Source organism: Saccopteryx bilineata, chromosome 6 (genome assembly GCF_036850765.1).
Source record: "Saccopteryx bilineata isolate mSacBil1 chromosome 6, mSacBil1_pri_phased_curated, whole genome shotgun sequence".
NCBI classification, from domain to species: Eukaryota; Metazoa; Chordata; class Mammalia; order Chiroptera; family Emballonuridae; genus Saccopteryx; species Saccopteryx bilineata.
In genome coordinates this window covers 130,563,859-130,585,047 of record NC_089495.1, presented here as the reverse complement: position 1 = coordinate 130,585,047, position 21,189 = coordinate 130,563,859, and the positions used below count along the sequence as shown (strand labels likewise).

General features: G+C 47.5%; 1 protein-coding gene across 12 annotated transcripts in view; it reads left to right on the top strand.

Annotated features, from left to right (window-relative positions):
- The window catches only part of KMT2C (lysine methyltransferase 2C), a 235,480-nt gene that overhangs the window by 197,163 nt on the left and 17,128 nt on the right, over positions 1-21,189 (top strand). For 7 of the 12 annotated variants that reach the window (XR_010726264.1, XM_066237427.1, XM_066237422.1 and 4 more), the window contains 11 exons: positions 1,227-1,338; positions 5,229-5,307; positions 6,882-6,945; positions 8,825-9,057; positions 10,267-11,919; positions 15,661-15,736; positions 15,773-15,933; positions 16,665-16,829; positions 19,084-19,225; positions 19,397-19,544; positions 20,895-21,073. Coding sequence is in view for 11 of the 12 variants with exons in the window: in XM_066237427.1 (XP_066093524.1) it covers positions 1,227-1,338; positions 5,229-5,307; positions 6,882-6,945; positions 8,825-9,057; positions 10,267-11,919; positions 15,661-15,736; positions 15,773-15,933; positions 16,665-16,829; positions 19,084-19,225; positions 19,397-19,544; positions 20,895-21,073 (3,012 nt within the window). In the remaining variant the exon portion in view is untranslated. The remainder of the gene's footprint in view (positions 1-1,226; positions 1,339-5,228; positions 5,308-6,881; positions 6,946-8,824; positions 9,058-10,266; positions 11,920-15,660; positions 15,737-15,772; positions 15,934-16,664; positions 16,830-19,083; positions 19,226-19,396; positions 19,545-20,894; positions 21,074-21,189) is intronic. The other 5 variants (XM_066237431.1, XM_066237429.1, XM_066237421.1 and 2 more) reach the window with 4 other exon arrangements.

Genomic DNA, 21,189 nt, shown 5'->3' with positions numbered 1-21,189 from the left:
GGTTCCAATCGCTCAGTTGGCTGTTCCTGATTCTGATGAGCTGTTTTCTCTTTAGTTCCTTTTCTCTAACTGTTATCACCATAATGGTTCTCAGAGGCATTGACTTGAAAGAGATGACAACAGAGATAACTTCCATTTGCGGACGATAAATACTTGGCAGTTTTTTGTAAGATCAAACTCTTTAGTTTCTGATGGTTTACTAATTTGGGTACCTCTGCAAGACAGCAATGCAGTAACATTTCCCGAAGGTTTCTAAGGAAGAATCACCAGAGGACATACGTCTTAGGACTGCTTTCTTCTAAACAGTAAAATCGACGTTCTGTGCTGCATGCAGTACCAATTCCATTGTATCAGCAGCTCATTTCTCTTTCACTTATGTGCAGAGAGGTCTTTTCTCAGTAGACTTACTGTAAGACTGTCCTCAAGAAGTTGACGCATTTTCCCTGCAAACGGTGATCACTAATTTAGTGGCATTCCTTAGTCTTGGAAATAACTGCCAATTCTCATGATGCTGACATTACTAGAAACGCAGTTTGATTAGCACTTGACAGTTTGGATGAAGAGGAAAGTCCTTGCTTTTATTATCGCTGTCATTTCCCTTTGACCTGACAAGCTTCTTGTTTTCACTATTATGGGAGATATGGTGAGGTTCAGGCTAAGGTTCTCGACATCTTGTAATTCCTTACCTAGTCTAGAAGCATTTTTGTTGTTGTTTGTTTTTTACTTCAATGAGAGGAGAGGAGGCAGATACAGATTTCTGCATGCACCCCAACCAGGATCCACCTGGCAAGCCCACTAGGGGGCAATGCTCTGCTCATCTAGTGTGCTGCTCCATTGCTCAGCAACCAAGCTCTTCTTAGTGCCTGAGGCAAAGGCCATGGAGCCATCCTCAGTATCTGGAGACAACTTGCTCCAGTTGAGCCATGACTATAGGAGGGACGGAAGAGAGAGAGAGAGAAAAGTGATGGGGAGGGGCAGAAAAGCAGATGGTCTCTTTTCCTGTGTGCCCTGGCTGGGAATCGAACCCAAGACATCCATACACCGCTGGGCTGACACCACCAAGCCATCGGGCTAGGGCCTAGAAGCATATTAACAGTGATAACCAAATAATAAGGAATGAGAATCTATAAAATTACATAATGTTTGTGATGATTACGTTACCTCTAAGTGTAACTTGAGCCACGTGCTGTGAAATGAATAACTTTACAATATATTTCTTTCTTCAGATTTTGATACAATCACAGATCCTATCATGAAAGCCAAAATGGTGGCCCTGAAGGGCATAAATAAAGTAATGGCACAGAACAACATGGGCATGCCACCGATGGTCATGAACAGGTAGGGGGAATCCTTCTCCTTCTCCCTTTGTATCAGGAAGTACACGAAGTCATCACGAGTAGCAACGAAGGATGTTAGTGTAACTCAAAAGCCAGTATTCTGGGAATGGACAGCATTTATATTGGTTGTGTTATTGGCTTGGTATGATCGCTTGTAAGGGTTTAATTTCCATCTGTTTCATGGGAAACATCATAGAACATCTAGAAAGGTTTGTAAGCTGAGTGAGGCTCTAAAGTAAATGCCCCCAAACTAAATTTGAACCAGAAAAAAAGAGTCATTAGGCGTAGAAGACATTTGAAAGTTAACAGTTCAAGAATCCGTACACCTTTTCACTGTTAGCAGAAATCTGGAAATTATGCATTAAAGAAGACTCTAAGGCCTGACCAGGTGGTGGCGCAGTGGATAGAGCGTCGGACTGGAATGCAAGGACCCAGGTTCGAGACCCTGAAGTCTCCAGCTTGAGTGCGGGCTCATCTGGTTTGAGCAAAATCTCACCAGCTTGGACCCAAGGTCACTGGCTCGAGCAAAGGGTTACTCTGTCTGCTGAAAGCCCGCGCAGGGTCAAGACACATATGAGAAAGCAATCAATGAACAACTAAGGTGTCGCAATGAGCAACAAAAAACTAATGATTGATGCTTCTCATCTTTCCATTCCTGTCCTTCTGTCCCTGTCTATCTCTCTCTCTGACTCTCTCTCTCTGTCTCTGTTAAAAACAAAACAAAACAAAAAAAACTCTAAGAGCTTGTTTGACCGCATGAATTTCTGGATTCGAGTATTTATGTAGCCTAAGGGATTAACCTCTGGGCAGCATCTTGAGTTTTGATTATGGACCACCATCAGAATTATATGAGGGGTGTGTGTGTGTGTGTGTTTGAATGCATATCTGTTTACTCCAACGCAGACCTGCTGACTCATTTTTCCACAGATAGCGCTGATCTGTTTTCAGCACCACATGTGAATGGTTCTTATGTATATTGCTGTTTGATAATCTCTGTCAATAGACAGGGAGGGATGGAGCTTCCATTTAGTCTCATTATCTTGTTGAGAAACTTTCCACAAAAGAGTTGATTATGGGGTTAAATACAAAATCTCCATGAATTTAATAAACAGGAGACTTCAGATAAATTAGGACTCTGTGAAGGTTTAATTCTTTTCATTTGTTGAGAGAAGTTTGGGAATTGTTAAAAAGCACCGCTGAGATCGAAGTAGAGACAGTGGTTTCTAAGGATTTACCCTGTTTCAGAGCATTTGTTAACACCATTTCTCTTTCACGGGGATTCTTTTTGATGTCGTGAACCTTTTGACATGGCAGGGAAACCTCTGAATTTCTTAGAATAGTTTATGTGTGACACCAAAAACATTACAGAGGAACTCAATTCTATTTGAAACAGTTACTTAAATTTAAAAAGTATGGTATATGCTTTCACACATTTAGCAGTAGGTGCAATAATTACCATAATTTCAGAGTAACAGTGAACTTAAATGACCCATATTAGGTATGTGCAACAGCTTTTGTTACAAAAGTATTGTGAGTTCTATTGGTGACAAAGTCACTAATAATACTGTGGTTTGCTGTCTTATAGACAAAATAGAAGGAAATGATTTATCAATGTGTTAGGTACAGTGTTTGCTGCTCAGAGTGCGTTGAGAAAGTGGGGTCGATATGATCATCCCTTAAAGTAGTACAGTATGCTGTGAGTGGTGTTTGGATTAAGAGATCATTCCAGCCCAGGCTGTCATGAGGGCAGGGGTGATAAATGAATCAAAATACTGGCTGAGCCTGGGTTGTAGAACAGTGGGTAGAGTGCTGAACTGGAACACTAAAGTCGCCAGTTCAAAACCCTGGGCTTGTCTGGTCAGGGCACATACGACAGGCAATCAGTGAACAGCTAGAGTGAAGCAACTACTTCTCCTTTTTCGTCCCCCCCCCCCCCCCCCAACACCATCTCTATAAAGTCAATCAGTAAATGCTTTAAAAAATAGATTGGCTAGCCCTGGCCGGTTGGCTCAGCGGTAGAGCGTCGGCCTAGCGTGCGGAGGACCCGGGTTCTATTCCCGGCCAGGGCACATGGGAGAAGCGCCCATTTGCCTCTCCACCACTCCGCCGCGCTTTCCTCTCTGTCTCTCTCTTCCCCTCCCGCAGCCAAGGCTCCATTGGAGCAGAGATGGCCCGGGCGCTGGGCATGGCTCTGTGGCCTCTGCCTCAGGTGCTATAGTGGCTCTGGTCGCAATATGGCGACGCCCAGGATGGGCAGAGCATCGCCCCCTGGGGGGCAGAGCACCGCCCCTGGTGGGCGTGCCGGGTGGATCCCGGTCGGGCGCATGCGGGAGTCTGTCTGACTGTCTCTCCCTGTTTCCAGCTTCAGAAAAATGAAAAAAAAAAAAAAAAAAATAGATTGGCTAGAGCGTTGGCCTGGCGTGCAGAAGTCCCGGGTTCAATTCCCGGCCAGGGCACACAGGAGAAGCGCCCATCTGCTTCTCCACCCCTCCCCCTCTCCTTCCTCTCTGTCTCTCTCTTCCCCTCCTACAGCCAAGGCTCCATTGGAGCAAAGATGGCCCGGGCGCTGGGGATGGCTCCTTGGCCTCTGCCCCAGGCGCTAGAGTGGCTCTGGTCACAACAGAGTGACGCCCCAGAGGGGCAGAGCATCGCCCCCTGGTGGGCGTGCCGGGTGGATCCCGGTCAGGCGCATGTGGGAGTCTGTCTGACTGTCTCTCCCCGTTTCTAGCTTCAGAAAAATACAAAAAAATAAAAATAGATTGGCTAAATACTTTTAACCGTGTAGATGTTTTCCTTGGTCAATGGCCAGTTTTTTATTTGCTTTAACAGTAGATGGAGAGATGTACCAAAATGTGCAAAGCTATTTAATTGAGAAAGATACATCATTAGAATACAAAAGAACTAAATTCCCAAGTACTTTTATTATTTTTATTTTTTTTAGTTTGGAAAAGGCATTTTAAAAAAATATTGGAAGAAGTAATTCTTTTTAGAATGTATGTTATAAAATTATTTATTCACTAGGCGCTTTTTTTGGTCCAAAAGTCTTGAATTAACTATTTCAAGGTATAATGAAGTATATAATAGAGACTAGTCTCGTTAGTTCATCGCATACCATTTGTCCTTGTGGGGAAAGAGACTTGACCTTTCTGATTCCTCCTTTTTTTAAGCAAAAGGTAGAGAAGAAGGTAGAGGGATGAGAAGCATCAATTTTTCGTTGCGGCTCCTTAGTTCATTGATTGCTTTCTCATATGTGCCTTGACCAGGGGGCTACAGCAGAGTAAGTGACCCCTTGCTCAAGTCAGCAACCTTGGGGTCACATCTATGATCCTGCTCTCAAGCTGGCGACCCGGTGCTCTAGCTGGTGACCTCGGGGTTTCGAACCTGGGTCCTGAATGTCTTAGAGCCCTGGTCTGCAAACTGCGGCTCGTGAGCTATATGCGGCTCTTTGGCCCCTTGAGTGTGGCTTTTCCACAAAATACCACGTGCAGGCGCTACCTCGATAAGGAATGTACCTACCTATATAGTTTAAGTTTAAAAAATTTGACCCTCAAATGAATTTTCAATTGTTGTACTGTTGATATTTGGCTCTGTTGACTAATGAGTTTGCTGACCACTGTCCTAGACTAATGCTCTATCCACTATGCCCCTTGCCTGGTCAGGCTCTGACCCCTCCTATCAACGTAAATAAAGCCAGTGGTGAGAATCCACATCTCATGGAGGGTGGAGAAAACTTAAGTGGTTGGCACACAGAAAACAGGGCTTTTAGCAAATGGTGCTAAGGCCAAAGGTGGTCCCCGTCTTCTTCATTCCCTGGAAGAGACAGTTGTTAATCGCTTAGAATAACTTGAGTTCTGAATGCTCATCCCGATACCTCTTGCTTCCTGTTCCCAGGTTCCCCTTCATGGGCCAGTCAGTGACGGGGGCGCAGACAAGTGAAGGCCAGACTCTCCTGCCACAGGCCATTCCTCAGGTATGGTTACCTGTCCCCTCCAGAACACACACGCTCTTGTTCCCACCAGACCCTCTCCTGGGGAGTGAGGCCACTTCTAGAAATTTAACAGGAGCCTTAGATACCATCTCAGCGGAAACAAAAGATGTTTTTTATTATTTTTTAAGAGAGGACACGTTAGGGTTAACCATTGACCGTTATTTCTGAAGAGGAATCTATATACTATTCAAGGGTAGAAAGTCACTTGGAGAGAATCCAAATGCTTAGGAGTTCTGGTGCTGCTTTAATTTATTTTTAACTCCACAAAGACATTTTCATGCCCTGCATTTTGGATTTAAGTTGTTATCTGAAAATGAATTAAAGGTAAACCTGTTTATAAACAGGAGAATATTTTGATAATCATTCTCTTTAGATATAGACATGATCTATCTATCCCTTGGAATAATTTAGTCTTTTTGAGTATTCACCATTCATAATAATCAGCTTTAAGTGTAAATATTTAAATATTTAGCATCAGGCAATGTTATGGAAAGTGAAAGTGCTCATTTTATGTGCTGTTTTCTTTTGAGTGATTTTTTTTTCAAAAATCTGCATAGAAAAAGAAAGAAAAAGCTACTTTCTACATGTTTTGTGGACTTTCTATTTTTTTTTGTGCCTGGCCCATTGTGCTTTAGATTATGCTCATAATGACGTTCTTTTTATTATTTAAAGAAGGTTGACCATCTCAGGCAATGAAAAAAGCTTCATAGTTGAGTTGGGTTTTTTTCTTTTTCTTTTTTTTTTAAACTCAGTTTCCTGTGCAAGTTTGGGCAAATTCTGTAACCTGCACGATTTCCAGTTTGTCCATTATTACCCCATCTGCTTTGCAGTATAAAGGTTATTGTAGTACGTTCTAGCTGCTGTTGGCTTGTAATTGTGACCTTGTGTGCAGCTCATGTCTAACAATTTGTAAAAATGGAGTAAAAATGTTCTCCTCCCCCCCCCCCAAGTTAAATGTATCAGATTGTTGCCAGGGAATTTGTGAGATTAAAAGCTGTTTATTCAGTCACCCTGGGAGAAATGAAATGTTTAATTTAAAAAATAAGACTAGTATTTTTAATTAATGTCTACCTGTGTTATTTGTACATGTTAGAAGCATCAGTTTTTCTTTATTTATGCTGTAAAGTAGTGGAATTTAGTTGACCCAGAACCCTGTTTATGACTCAATAGCAGAGGAACCCAGAGGTAGATTTTATCAAAAAGTGGGGTTTTAGATATCTCACTACATGCTAACAATCTGCCCTAATACTGTATTTCTCATGGATTATCCCTTACGTCACGCATAATTGTTTTTCAACTGACATTTAGAAAATAACAGCAGTTCACAGAGAGAGTTTAAAATGTTCAGAAAATAGGACATCACCACTCAATTCATTCTACCTTTTATTAAAACAAGAGTGTTTAAGATGTCTTAGGAAATTAAAAGGTTTTTTTCCCTTCCATGTCTCTTTCTCTTTTTTTTTAAGTGTTTTATATTTTTTGTTTGTTCGTTTGTTTTTATCCCTTTAAAACTGAAATGTGGAATAAACCTATTTTGTAAATTTTACTTATTTTAGGATGGCAGTATAACACATCAGCTTTCTAGGCCTAATCCTCCAAATTTTGGTCCAGGCTTTGTCAGTAAGTATGCACCTCATCAGTTACCTGTCTCTGGGGATGGCTGGCTTGTGCTGTTCTTGTGGTCTTCCGGAAACGTAGTGTAGGTGTGTTACCTTAAGTTTTAAGCACCCTCATCTTTTTAAGAACCTTGAATATGTGTCTGTTCCTCAAGACATGTATTTTTTATTGCTTTTTTTTTTCTGTGCATGAAGAGTTATAGCTAGATAAATATTTTAATACAGAAAAACCATCTTCCCCGTTCTCTTCAATATTGTAGTTGCTTTTTTTTTAAACTATATATCTGTAGCTATATCTATACAGATTGGGCACTTGATGTCTTGCTCTAAATGACTGTCTGCCTCCGTGACAAGCACACTTCCTTGGGAACACTACAGGGAACAGGCTTAGAAATTAGCTGGGTTAGCAGCATGGTGTGCAGGTCAAGGATACAGGTTGCCAACGACTCTCTGCTCTAGTTATCTCCAGGGGTCCCGCGGTGGTTCCGGATAGTGTTTTAAAGTTCTCCTCAAACTGAGCCTTTCTAAAATCTTCAGACTGTTTTAGCTAACTTTTTTTTTTTCACCATTATTTTTTCATTTTGCTTACCTCTGCTCTCCTGGTCCCAGAAACCAGAAAGGCTTTCCTTGCGGTAGGTCTCACTCTACCAGAAGCAGAACTTCTGAAACCTGTGAAAAAGCCTGTTCTTGGGGAAAAAAAGAAAAGAAAAAAAATGTAAAAAGCCCTTCAAATTTAGACTAGATGTCAAGTTCATCCATGTATTCGGACTTCTCGGTTTAAGAACAAACCCAAGGTCTGGCCCTTTAAAGTGACCCCTGCGGTAATTGTTACCCATAATCTGAGCGCATTCGCGTGACAAACAAGTAAACTGCAGTGTGACCAACTGGCTTTTTCTGACTTGACTGTGCCTGTGGGCTCCGGTTGCATTCTTAACTGTATGACAATATTCTGTGACCATTGGTGTAATCATTTTCCAGCTGATGTCCTTCTTGGGATGGTATTTATGCATTTCTTTGACTTTTAAAGTGAGCCAAAAAGATAACGTTCTGAATTTCACTACCATGAGCTGACCTCTTTTTTATTTTTTTGTTTTTTTCCATTGGAGTAAAATGCCCCTTAACGAATAAAGAAGGACTGTTGGTACAAGATAAAACACTGTTTTGGGGAGATATTAATGACAGTCATAAAAGTAGAAAAGGTTGTCCTTGGTTCATTATCTGCCTACACTTTGCTTATTTTCATACAAATACAAATGACACAAATTCATAAAAGTTACCAGTGGGTTGTTGTTTTTTTTCAACTTACCCATTTCCTTTAAAAAACACAGACTTCAGATTGGTTCTTTTCTAAAACATTCTGTGGCCCCCATCCCTTCCTCCAGGTAGGACATATTTTCACAATTCAGAACCAAGGGAAAACCTTATAAACTAAGGACAGTTAGCATGGGAAATGGGTCTAATCCATGCTCTGGGCCTTAATAGGTTATATCCGACTTTGTCTCTTCTTAGTCTGTAAATTTGACATCATCACACATACATACGGGTTCAAGAGTTTGTTAGTTCAGTCAGCTGTTTTTACCTGTTAGGTAAACATCTTCTGGTTTTTAAACATTGGATTTATAGATAGCCTTGATAAGTATGACGTTAACCCGTGTCCTGAAAACCCGCCTTCTTTGGTTCTCTCAAAAGAAATACCTTTCTAAAAAACCTCCTACCTTATAAGTTACATTGTGGTCTCATGTTCAGTACTGCATTTTCAAAATGCCTGTTTACTACAAGGTCAGGTTGAAAGTGCATTTCCTCACACAATGAGTCTGGATGGCTTGGCTGTGGTTGGACTGTGGAGGAAATTAATATGCGCTGAACTGTTGCTTTCCTGGCAGACGACTCGCAGAGGAAGCAGTACGAAGAGTGGCTTCAGGACACTCAGCAGCTGCTCCACATGCAGCAGAAGTACCTCGAGGAGCAAATCGGCGTCCACAGGAAGTCCAAGAAGGCACTCTCGGCCAAGCAGCGCACCGCCAAGAAGGCTGGGCGCGAGTTCCCAGAGGAGGACGCAGAGCAGCTCAAGCATGTCACGGAGCAGCAGAGCATGGTGCAGAAGCAGCTGGAGCAGGTGACAGCAGGGACCTGTGGCCCCGGGGGGGCGGTGGCTCGTGGTGGGTGGAGGACTGGCGGGCATTTGCAGTGGAGGCAAGGGCCAGCTCCACGGGCCTCTCGCTCACTGAGGATGGGACAGCCCAGTACTGTCCCTCGAGGAATAGTCACACGGCACGTACCTTCATACGTGCCACTAAAGAGGTGACTCCGCTATTCTGACCGAGAAGGAACCGTTTTCAGTCTGCTATGAACCTCGGTGCCAAGGGGGGGCAGGGGGACACACAGGTGCTCTCCCTGCCTGGGACACCACTGCTTAGGGTCCTGAGCACAGAGCTCACGGGGAAATCCTGTGTTCAGGCAGCAACGGAAAGGGGGCCAAGAAGTATGTGTCCACTTGGAGCTGACCTTCCCTTGACCACCGCCTTTAGTTCCCTGGTTTGTAAAGTGAGGTTTCTGATAGAGCAGTGGGATTATTCTGGGGATTTTTTCTCATGCTATACTATTAGTACTGCTTTTCCATGTTTTGGTTTTAAAATACATTGGTATTTTTTTTTGTTTTATTTTTGAAAAGCACTCCTTCCGAAAGAATGGAACCATCCTGCTGTTGTGTTCCATTATGAACCAGATGTTTCTCAAAATGCTTCTATTGCAGTAACACTTATACTTGAAAAGAAGTAAAACTTTAAGTTTTTACTTAGTCAAACAATAACACTTTTCCAGATGGGTTAAGGGTCCACTTCTCTAAGTGTTGTTGACCCCTGTGAATTAGAAGTTTGGGTTTACAGAAAGAAAACTAGGTACAAATATTGATCACAGTCCTATTCACAGCCACCAGAACTATGGAGTACTACATAGCAGTGAAAAGGGGCTGGAATGGATGTTGAGGGCGTAATGCTGAGTAAAACAAGCTAGCCCCAACATGTTGTTTGCATGTTCCATTTGAATAACATTCCTAAAATGACTGTTATAAAGACAGACAGTAGTTTAGTGGTTTCCAGGGTCAAGGGATCAGGGAAACAGATTTTAATGCCAGAGCTTCCGTATACAGGAATTCTCTGTGTCTTGATTATGGCAATGGCTGCACCAACGCCTATCGATCCAACTTGTTGTGCGATTGGCCACTGCCTGAGCCGTGCCTGGACCAGAGCAAGCCGGGTGCAGAACAGCCACACCGGGGCTTTGGCCCGTGCACACAGCTGTGGGTGAGATCTGACTGTCCTTCCAGATCCGGAAGCAGCAGAAGGAGCATGCCGAGCTGATGGAGGACTACCGGATCAAGCAGCAGCAACAGCAGCAGCAGCAGCAGCCGCAGCGCACAATGGCCCTGCCCGCCGTCAGTCAGCCAGGCTTCCCTATGGGAGCGCAGCCGCTGCACCACCCAGCTGCCCTTCCTGGCCACAGCAGCCCCGTGCACATGCCTGGCCTCCCTGGATGGCAGCCTCCGGGTGCCTCTGCTCACCTCCCCCTCAACCCGGCCCGGATGCAGCCTCCGGTGACGCAGGTACCGCTAAAACCCTGCACCCCGGGCCCAGTGCCTGGCGCCAGCCCGCAGAGCGGCCCACCCCCGCGGGTTGAGTTCGATGACAACAACCCGTTCAGCGAGGGCTTCCAGGAGCGGGAGCGGAAGGAGCGACTGCGCGAGCAGCAGGAGAGACAGCGCATCCAGCTGATGCAGGAGGTGGACCGGCAGCGCGCGCTGCAGCAGCGGCTGGAGCTGGAGCAGCAGGGCTTGGCCAGCGCCGAGCTGGGTACACGCGCGCCCGCGCCCCCACTCGCCTTCTATGGCCCCGACCTGCCCTGTGACTTCATGCGGCCTCTCCCACCGTCTCCCCAGCACCCCCCGCCGGTGGGGCCGGTTCTCCAGCAGCAGCAAGGCCTGCAGGGGCCCCTCAGCTCTCCCCCCACCCCAACTTTCCTGCAGACCAGTGAGCGGAGGCCGATAGGACCCCCTGCGTTTGTCCCTGACTCGCCTTCTGTCCCTGGTGGAAGCCCCAGCTTCCACCCCAGCAAGCAGGCGCCCAGTGGCGTCATTCCCGGGGCTGGCTTCCAGCCATCCCCTGCCAGGACCCCTTTCACGCCCTCCCTGCCCTCGGCACCACCCGGAGTGAACAGCGGCCTCTCCTGCAGCCAAGACGCCACTGGCAGTCACGGACAAGGTTATCCCAGTTCCACCCATTCTCTCATCCAGCTCTATTCTGACATCATCCCTGAGGAGAAGGGAAAGAAGAAGAGAATGAGGAAGAAGAAACGAGAAGAGGATGTGGAATCCACCTGGGCACCGTCCACGCCGCACTCGGACATAACCGCCCCACCCACCCCCAGCGTCTCCGACACTACCTCCATGCCCACAGTGCCCACACCCAGTGAGCTTGCTGCACTCGGAGAGCCCGAGCTGGGGGATGCAGGTGGCCCGCCACCTCCCAGTGTGGCTGCAGGCCAGCGGGGCACAGAACTCGAAAACAGCCTGCCCCACTGCGAGTTCTCCGAAGGAACTCCACAGCAGACGTGTGCCACAGCAGAGGGGAACAAGCAGCCCGCAGATGCCCCCGTTGCAGCCAGAGAGGTCAAACCAGAGACGGCCGAGCCCAAGCAGTGCCCAGGCCACGAGGGGCTGCCAGCAGAGGGACAGGCCAAGAGTCAGGCCACAGAAACGACTGTGGTCTGTCCCGTCTCCACGGGGCAGAGCCCCCCACATCCTGCTGGGGCCCCGGCGACGGGGAAGGGAGAGTCAGGCAATGAACTTCTGAAGCATCTACTCAAAAATAAGAAGGCCGCCGCCCTTGTGAGTCAGAAAACTGAAGGCACACCACTCTGCCTGGAAGGCGACTGCGTGAGGGACAGCATGCCGTTGGAGAGGCCGACCCCAGCGGATGGACCGGTGAGTGTGACGGGTGCTGGCCGTGGCCCCTCACTTCCTCTTGTCTTGCTTTACATTGTGGTCACATCCAATACTTTGTTAGTTTCAGCACCATGGACCATCCTTCTTACCCCTCCCCCATCATTTTTTATGGTCTAGCTTTTTGCTTTGTGGACCCCCACCCATCAACACACACACACACACACACACACACACACTTTGTCTTACACCCATAAATCTATGCAAGTAATAATTCATTTACTCCGCTTTTCATAACGGAGAGGCGGAGAGGCGTAGGGATGCTTCTCACATGGTTCGTGGGCCAGTCAGCAGGTTATTCCCAGATCACATTGGTCTGACTGCAGCAAAGAGGTACATGTCTGCGTGTCTCTGTTGCCGCCCAGACGAGCCACACGGAGGAACTCCTGCACCTGCCTCCCTGGGGCACCTGGGCAGCCAGGGATCCCGTTTCGCAGCGGTTAGCACATAACGTTACCCCACACAACCTTACACGTAGGCATCTGGTTTATCTTGGCTGCCTTTCACGGGTCAGTCGTTAGCTCTCAGGGTTTTTTGGTTTTTTCGCGTCTGCGAAGAGCTGCTTTGTGACTATACCTTGACAAGGTCTCAGCCCCGCATTTCAGTAAACTTCCTTAGGATGGTCCTCAAACCGGGGTTCCTGGGTCACAGGAGCGGCCGCAGTGCAGTCACTGTTGTGGCCATTCCAGTGTTCCTACGTTCCTGCCGGGCCTTTGAGGGGGGGCTCCCGGCTCCCGTGTGTGGCTGACTGGGATCCCTGGGCGCGATGGCATTCCTCCGGGAAGTGGTGGCTCACTCTCTGTGTTCTGTCATTTGTCTGTTCTGTAGAGGGAGAGTGTTGACCCAGTAGATCGAGGGCAGCTTTGAAACTTTTCTTTAGTGGTGACACATTTTTCAGTCATGTATGTCATCAGCACACACTCGCCCAATCTCTGGCCACCCCCCCCCCCAAGGCGTCCTTGTCCCGGGAGTGGTGCGCGTGGCCCCCGAGTGCCTGCGCTCGCCCATCCCGGCACGGCTGTTCCCACCAGTGTGCCCTCCTGCTGTCCTCACAGCGGGCCAGTGTCTGTGCCCCTCTGGAAGCTCAGCTCCAGAACCACCTTGCCCCAGCGCCCTTCTCCAGTGCGTGCTGCCGCCCCTGTGCTCTCACCTCGTGTCCGTGGAGTGCCCCCGTACGCGGCTGCTCAAAGGGCGCATGCTGTTCCTGGCGCAGCACTGAGCACACACTCAGTGCTCAGTGCTCGGGTATTGAAAGGAAGTTCCAAGATAACTGGTGGTTCCATGTGGGGGAAAAAATAGCATGTGAACATAGAAAAAGGGATGAGACAGTGTGTGTTACATGATTGGACTCTGTCATGTGTTCTGTCCCTTTGCGGGGAGGCAGGGGGGCCGGCGCTGTTACCAAGGCTGATGACACCTTACCACACTCCTGGTGGTCGACCTGCTGAGCACTTGCCCTGAGACACCACGTAGCATCCCTATTTCACGGATGGTGAAACCCATGTGCTTTGTAGTCACGCATGAGGCGGAACGGTTGTGTCTGTGGTTAGACAATCCTGGGGTATCTCTGAGCCAAGGGCTTCCCTCTGTGTGGAATGGGATTAGGAGATGGGCACCCTTCTATCGGTGTGTGGGTGGGAAGCCTTCTCAAAACCAAAAGGTCATGCCACGCCGTTTGGGTTAAGTCTGCCTCTCATGGCTTCCAGCAGTCGGCCTGGGCAGGCCAGCCTTGCTATACTTAGTCTCTGCATCATCAGAGGGGTCGATTCGTGCTCCCTGTACCTCGGGGCTGCCCCGCGCACACAGTGCTGGAGAAATATCTCATACAAGGAGCATCCCTTTGACCTGCCAGGTACATCAGGTACATATTTAGTGATCTGACATCAGGAATGGGAGCATCTAATATGTGCCAGAGATGTTACTACACGGAAAGCCAAGGTTCTGTCTCTAATAGAAATTTAGGGAAGGAAAACATCCCCAAGTTGCTACCGCAGCTGTCGATTGAATTATTGAACATCTAAGTCTGAGTAACATGCAGGGAGAGGTTTTTAGTAGCCATTGATATTTATGCAAGATGAGAATGTTCCAAGTTTACGGGGAACCTGTCAGGTTAAAAGCACAGCCTCCAGAAGAAAAGAATGCCAAGTTGCGACCTGTTGTGTTTCAACGAAGTGTGTGCAGCACCAGTAAAAGGGCACCAATGGGCGCATGAGAACGTAAACTGCTTTTGTCCCAGGCAGACGGACTCTCCACTGACCTTTAACCCCTGCTGCTCCTCTACCATTGGGAATATTCTTTGAAATGTCACAGTGTTAGCTTTTTAAGGGTAATTGTGGGGATTAAGAGATCTCAGCCCCCCCCCCCCCCCCCGTCCCCACCATCCTCAGGATTGGCAGGGTGACCCCGCCCCGGAGCTCTCTGAGAGGTGCAGAATCCCCTGCCCCGCACAAAGCTGCCAATCAGAGTGAGTTTTCCAAAGATGCAGGGGCCAGAGAACCCCGCATTTCTAGCCACCCAGGTGATGCACTCTACAGCTGTGACTGCCCACGGAGAACCGAGGAGCCAGCCAGGGACCAGCAGGCTGAGCCTGTTCCCACACTCCTTCCTGTGAGCAGAGGGTGGTCTTGATGTCTTTGAATGGTTGAGAAAAAAAATCTATAAAGAGTGATTTTTTTTAGTGTGTGAAAAATGACACCAAGTTCAAGCTCAGGGTCCATGGACTATAAGTTTTATTGGAACACAGCCAAGCTCATTGTCCTTGAAGTCTCTGTGGCTGCCATCACAGTATGGGGCAGAGGCCAGTCTTTAGGACAGGTGTAGCCAGAGAGGCTACAACATTTACCTCGTGGCCCTTTACGGAAAACATTGTGCTGTCCCTGCTCTACTAGCCATTTAGACAAGACTGGAAACCATCATGTTCAAAACCCTCGAAGATCCTTTGCGTAATATATTAACATAATTCCAGCAATTATAGTTGCCCATGGCAGAGTACAGCGATCCAATTTAGAAATCGTGGCCGTAAAGAAAAAAAGAATGCCATATTCTTAGGTATCAGTAGGTACTGGCCTTAAAAGTCTCTTCAATGGCCAATTTATTCTCAATTTATTCCAATTTATTCTTAATTTTTAGAGTCAAGACAGCAGTAAAGGAAGGTTTTCTTGGTATTATGTAAGTCCTCTTCCACAGACTTTGAAGTGTCTAGCAATTGTTATTCAGTCAAATGTATGGCCGTGAGCTGTTGGGAAAGGCCAGTGTTGGTTTGTTTTTGTTGATCTCTGAGGGTAGCTCTCCCTCTCAACACAAGAGGTGTGGGATTGAGGCTTTTCTGGAGTTTGCCCGTTGTCTGCAGAACCTGTATTTTCGTTGCCTAAGGGAGCCCAGAATAGCTCCACAAGACGCTGTGTGGGAGCTACCCCTGCCCCACAGCAGGTGAGGGGCGCTCTGGTCTGCTGCAGTCCCTCCCCCGTGGTCCAGGCTGGAGCCGCGCTTTCTTGAAAAGGGAAAGCAACTAGACTTTGTACCTCTGCTCTTTCCTCAAGATCCGCAGTTTTAATAATCCCCATGCACAAGCATGGTGTTTGAGTAAGAGGGATGATATTTTCAGAAAGCAGTGAGGCATTCAATGTCGTCTTAGTCACCAGGTTAGGGGCCTCTGTGTCAGAGGGCGAAACCATGAGCTTGACACTAAGCTCACTTACATCTTTACTTTTCCCGTCACCTCAGCAAACTCTGGGGTCCCAGGTGCAAGGTGGTTTTGGATGTGGCAGCAGCAACCCGTTGCCCAAAGCGGATGGAGGAGGTGGAGGAGGAGGAGGAGGAGGAGGAGGAGGAGGAGGAGGAGGAGGAGGAGGAGGAGGAGAGACCAAAAAACCACGAAGCAAACGGGCCCAAAGGACGGGGGAGAAGGCAGCTCCTCGCTCCAAGAAAAGGAGAAAGGATGAGGAGGAGAAGCAGGCTGCGTACTCGGCCGCCGAGACCTTCACCCACCTGAAGCAGGTGAGCCTTTCCTTAGCGCCCCTGATTCTTAAAGGGCATGAGAACGTCAGATGCTTCTTCAGCTCTGAAGTGTAGAGTGTGACAGGGATGCAAGCATCTCCGCAGGGAACCAGCTGGCAGTCCCTGTCTGCACACGGCAGCTCCTGGTCCTGTTGGCACCGGGCAGGGCTATAAAATAACACACCTGTGGTGGTCGTTGGTCAGGGTTGGCTCAGCACAAGGGAGACCGTGTTGACGTCACTTGTGACATCAGAGGCAAAGAAATGCAGCTGCCAGTGTCATTCCCCTCTCCCCAGGGACCTTTGTTCTCATACCCTTGTTACCGGAGGTGGGATATGGCCACCGGCTGGGGTTGGGGTTGGAGGGTGCCACGGGGGTCCCTGCCTCAGCTCACGCCCTTGTTCTTGCTGAGCAAAGATTAAAAAAATAAAAAACGAGTTTTTCTTTAATTTTCTCGTTAGATGCCTGGCAGCCTCTCTTTAAAAAAAAAAAAAGAAAAAAAGACAGTAAGAATTAATGTTCCTTTTAAAACGGATCTCAAAGGTTCTGTTCACCTCCCGCTCATATCCCCGCCATTTTGATACTTTGGAGGAAAAAAATTTTTTTTTAAAGTCTTATTTTTTCTCAAGCCTGTTTGATTGACTTTTAAGTTGCCTCGGGTCTTAGAAAAGTTGAGAATCGCCCTGTTTTGTTTGACCATGTACATTACTCTCAAATGTGTTTTTTGATAGCAGCTCTCTCTACTCCCTCTAATGGAACCGATCATTGGAGTGAACTTTGCGCACTTTCTTCCTTATGGCAGTGGCCAATTTAATAGTGGGAATCGACTTCTAGGAACTTTTGGCAGTGCCTCCCTTGACGGGGTTTCGGATCACTATTCTCAGTTGATCTACAAGGTATGTTCCTCTGCTGAGGCTTCTCCCCTCTCCCATCCAGTTCCGCATCTAATCTTCCAAGTGGCGTTTGAACTCTCCAGTTCAGCTTAAAGGTCGCCATTCTCCAGAGGCGGAAGTGTCTGGCGTGAACGGTGGAAAGTTTTGGTCTAGAAGAGAATTAGGAACCGTGGAAGAAATTAATAACTCCATGGTGTATTTCCATGGTGGAGACCATGCTGTTTGTTGGCCTATATAACCTTTATTAACTATAAATTTGGAGTGCTGTTATTTTCCTCCCCACGTATACAATGCACCACTTATTGGGAAATTTGGGGTCGAAAAACTGGGTACATCATAGACAGTGGCTGTAGATATTTTTTTTCTTTTTTTTTAAATTTTATTTATTCATTTTAGAGAGGAGAGAGAAAGGGAGACAGAGAGGGAGAGAGAGAGGAGAGAGAGACAGAGAGAGAAGGTGGGGAGGAGCTAGAAGCATCAACTCCCATATGTGCCTTGACCAGGCAAGCCCAGGGTTTCGAACCGGCGACCTCAGCATTTCCAGGTCGACGCTTTATCCACTGCACCACCACAGGTCAGGCTAGATATTTTTTTTTACTTGCGCATTTTGTGCTTATTTTTGCGCTATTCGTTGAAGACAGTGATGAGGAGTTGTATGAATTTGATGATGAATAAAACTTGAGTTTTAATAACTTCACGTAATACATTTTTTAATTTTTTTCCAAATTTCGGGCCCCAAAATTAAGGTGCGTCTTATGCATCAGAGCATCTTATACAGGGGAAATACAGTAAATAGTGAAGATTTTCTAAAAAATGTAGTTGGGAAGATATCCTGACATGTTAAAAGAATTTGAAAATTTATTTTGTCTAATTAGGGTGCTAACTGCCACTATGCATTAATTCTCAACTGCTAAAATAATATCACGCTAAATCACGTTTAACTTCTGGTATTATTTTTTAAAACCAAGGTTTCTGATTGCCTTATTGGACGTATTTTTTTATTCCACATCTAACATGTGGAAAACTTTTTTTTTCAGAGACAGAGAGTCAGAGGGATAGATAGGGACGGACAGACAGGAACGGAGAGAGATGAGAAGCATCAATCATTAGTTTTTCGTTGCGACACCTTAGTTGTTCATTGATTGATTTCTCATATGTGCCTTGACCGAGGGCTACAGCAGACCGAGTAACCCCTTGCTTGAGCCAGTGACCCTGGGTCCAAGTTGGTGAGCTTTGCTCAAACCGGATGAGCCAGCGCTCAAGCTGGTGACCCTGGGGTCTCGAACCTGGGTCCTTCCGCATCCCAGTCCAATGATCTATCCACTGCGCCACTGCCTGGTCAGGCTCTTTTTTTCTTTTTGGCAAGACAGTTTTCATTGGTTTTCCTGAGGGCTCCTCAACTCTTAATGTTAATCCTAAAATCATTCTCTGTGACGCTCCATTTGTTCCCTGTGTTGGCTTTTCTCTTTGGTTAGAACCTGGCCTGACTCTTGTAAATGATAAATACCTTCTGTTCTGACACGGGCTATCCTTCACCACGATTTCACCCTCTTCCTGCAGTCCTTGGTCCTGGCCAGATGGGCGGTTTCCCCTTCCTTGCACTTGATTTTGCATGCACGATGCTGTTGGTAGCTTGCGGCAATGAAAAGCAAATGACAGATCGGTGACAAGAGGTGAAGGCAGGGCACGGTGTCTGTAGGCGGAACCGCGTTGGCGCCCGCTTCTGCTGCTCTTAAGAGACTGTGGGCGATCCAGACTATACCGTCTGGGATGTGAGCTGCGACGTTAGAATTAGGGCCACACATTCTCAAGTTTTTTACAGAACTGGGGCACACCTTAATGAGAATTTCCTAAAGAAATTTTTGAGAACTTTTTTTATTTACAAATTTATCGTTGGATTTTAAAAGCTGTCCTCCTTCTCCAGCTACAGAGATGACCCTCAGGGAGCCTAGCATTGAATCGGGCATGGTGTCAGTTTGTGTCTTACCATCAAAGCTGAGCATTTATAACTAGGCCCAGCCAAATGTGTGTCCACACGATCATGAGTTATGCATTTTATGAAAAAGCCTCTTGGCCTCAGGACACATGTTTTTCTTCTCGGTTGTGATTTAGGGGGGAAGACGCCCCTTGACCACATTCTTAAAGCCTTGCTCCCCATGTGCTAAAAAAAAATAATAATTCACAGAACTATATTTTAGCAAGCTCATGGCTTACTTGCTCAGTAGCATGTAATTTAAAATTTTTTGGTCTCCTGCAGCAGAATAATTTAAGTAATCCTCCAACACCCCCTGCCTCTCTTCCTCCTACACCACCTCCTATGGCCTGTCAGAAGATGGCGAATGGCTTTGCAACAACTGAAGAACTTGCTGGAAAAGCCGGCGTGTTAGTGAGCCATGAAGGTATGCCAAGGACGCCTCCCGGTGGGGACACCCCCACCCCAACCCGGGGGGGGGGGGGTGCCTGCACCAGTATGGGGGGCGTGGCCATCGCCGTCAGGTGGCGTCCGGTGGCCCCTTCGCATACCGGCTCTGACTCAGTGTTGTCACGGTCGCATGTGCTTGCTTCTCCAGTTACCAGAAGCCTAGGACCTAAACCATTTCAGCTGCCGTTCCGACCTCAGGATGATCTGTTGGCCAGAGCCCTTGCTCAAGTCCCAAAGACGGTTGATGTGCCTGCGTCGCTGCCAACACCACCTCACAACAACCAGGAGGAACTAAGGTAGAGGGTCTTTTTTTTTTTTAAGTAGATGTGTGTGTATATAGCGTCATGTCTGTAGGACTAGTCTGTCGAAACATTTAAGGAGTAAAATTGGGTGAGTAATTTTCTTCAAAATGTAGAGTGTATAAAAACATTCTTGTGGCCCTGGCCAGTTGGTTCAGCAGTAGAGTGTTGGCCCTGCATGTGGAAGTCCTGGGTTCGATTCACGGTCAGGGCACACAGGAGAAGTGTCCATCTGATTCTCCACCCTACTACCCCCCCTCTTCCCCTCCTGCAGCCAAAGCTCCATTGGAGCAAAGTTGGCCTGGGCGCTGAGGACAGCTCCATGACCTCCGCCTCAGGTGCTAGAATGGTTCCAGTTGCAATGGAGCAACACCCCAGATGGGCAGAGCATCGCCCCCTGGTGGGCATGCCGGGTGGATCTCGATTGGTCACGTGCGGGAGTCTGTCTCCCTGCTTCTCACTTAGGAAAAATACCAAAAAAGAAAAAAAAGCATTCTGGCTACCTAAGAAAACAAGTTGGTGAATTGAAATCTTATACACATGAGAATGGGAAGTTAAACTGGTCATAGCTAGGAGACGGTAAGGTGATGGGCCTATTCACACTGACATTTCCGAGGTCATTGTCCTTCGTAAGCTGCCGACGTGGCTGATGGGGTTTGTTGACGTGGACAGTGTCTCAAGTCAAGACAAGTCATGGATATCAGAAGATGCTTTGGGGGGAGAGTGTGTAAGGGCTGTCCTGTCCTGAAATGTGTAACTTCTTGGCATCAGTTCTTTTAGTTCCCAGAATCTGACTGAGGAGAGACGGTGTCCTTGAGCTGATGGTCGCTGCCCAGCTAATTAGCTTGGGCAAGGTGCTCACGTGCTGCACTGGGCTTTCCTCCCTTTCCTGAAGATCCGACAACATGCCTCCTATTTGATGAGACATCGTTTATTCCGAGTCTCTTGTTCTATTACTGAGATAGCTGCGGACCAAAGAGGAGCAGTCACTTGTTCAGATTTAGAACCGAGCTCTCCTTGTTTCTCCTGCACCTCGCAGACAGAAATCACCAAGTCTGTGCCTTGGCAGCAGCTGGCCTGAGCTGGTTTCCACAGGGTCTGGAAGCTGCTCTTGGGCTTCTGGAGGGCAGGGAACGGTGACACCAGGTCCTGTGGTGTCCCACACTGTTAACCTGTGTCCACAGTTGCCCTCCAGCCCCATTCACCTTCATCACCTTTAGTTTCTCATGTCGCCACCATGTCCTGAGAACCACATGGTCACGTTCAGTGGAAAGGGGCCGGGCAGTGCAGGAAGCCCCTCTCCCCAGGGGGTGTGCCTGTGCTGACGTGTCCTGTTCCCTCTTGCAGGATGCAGGATCACAGTGTGGACCGGGACACTCCTGACAGCTTTGTCCCCTCGTCCTCTCCTGAGAGTGTGGTGGGCACAGAAGTGAGCCGCTACCCAGATTTATCGCTGGTCAAAGAGGAGCCCCCAGAGCCAGTGCCGTCCCCCATCATTCCCATCCTCCCCAGCACCGCGGGCAAAGGTAGGGCACGGCTTCGCCACCGCCTTCCCTGTGACAGTGCCCTGATCCTGATGCCCCATGTCCGCATTCTGAGCCACAAATGCATTAATTCTCCGTCTTCCCTGTCTCCCTCCTTC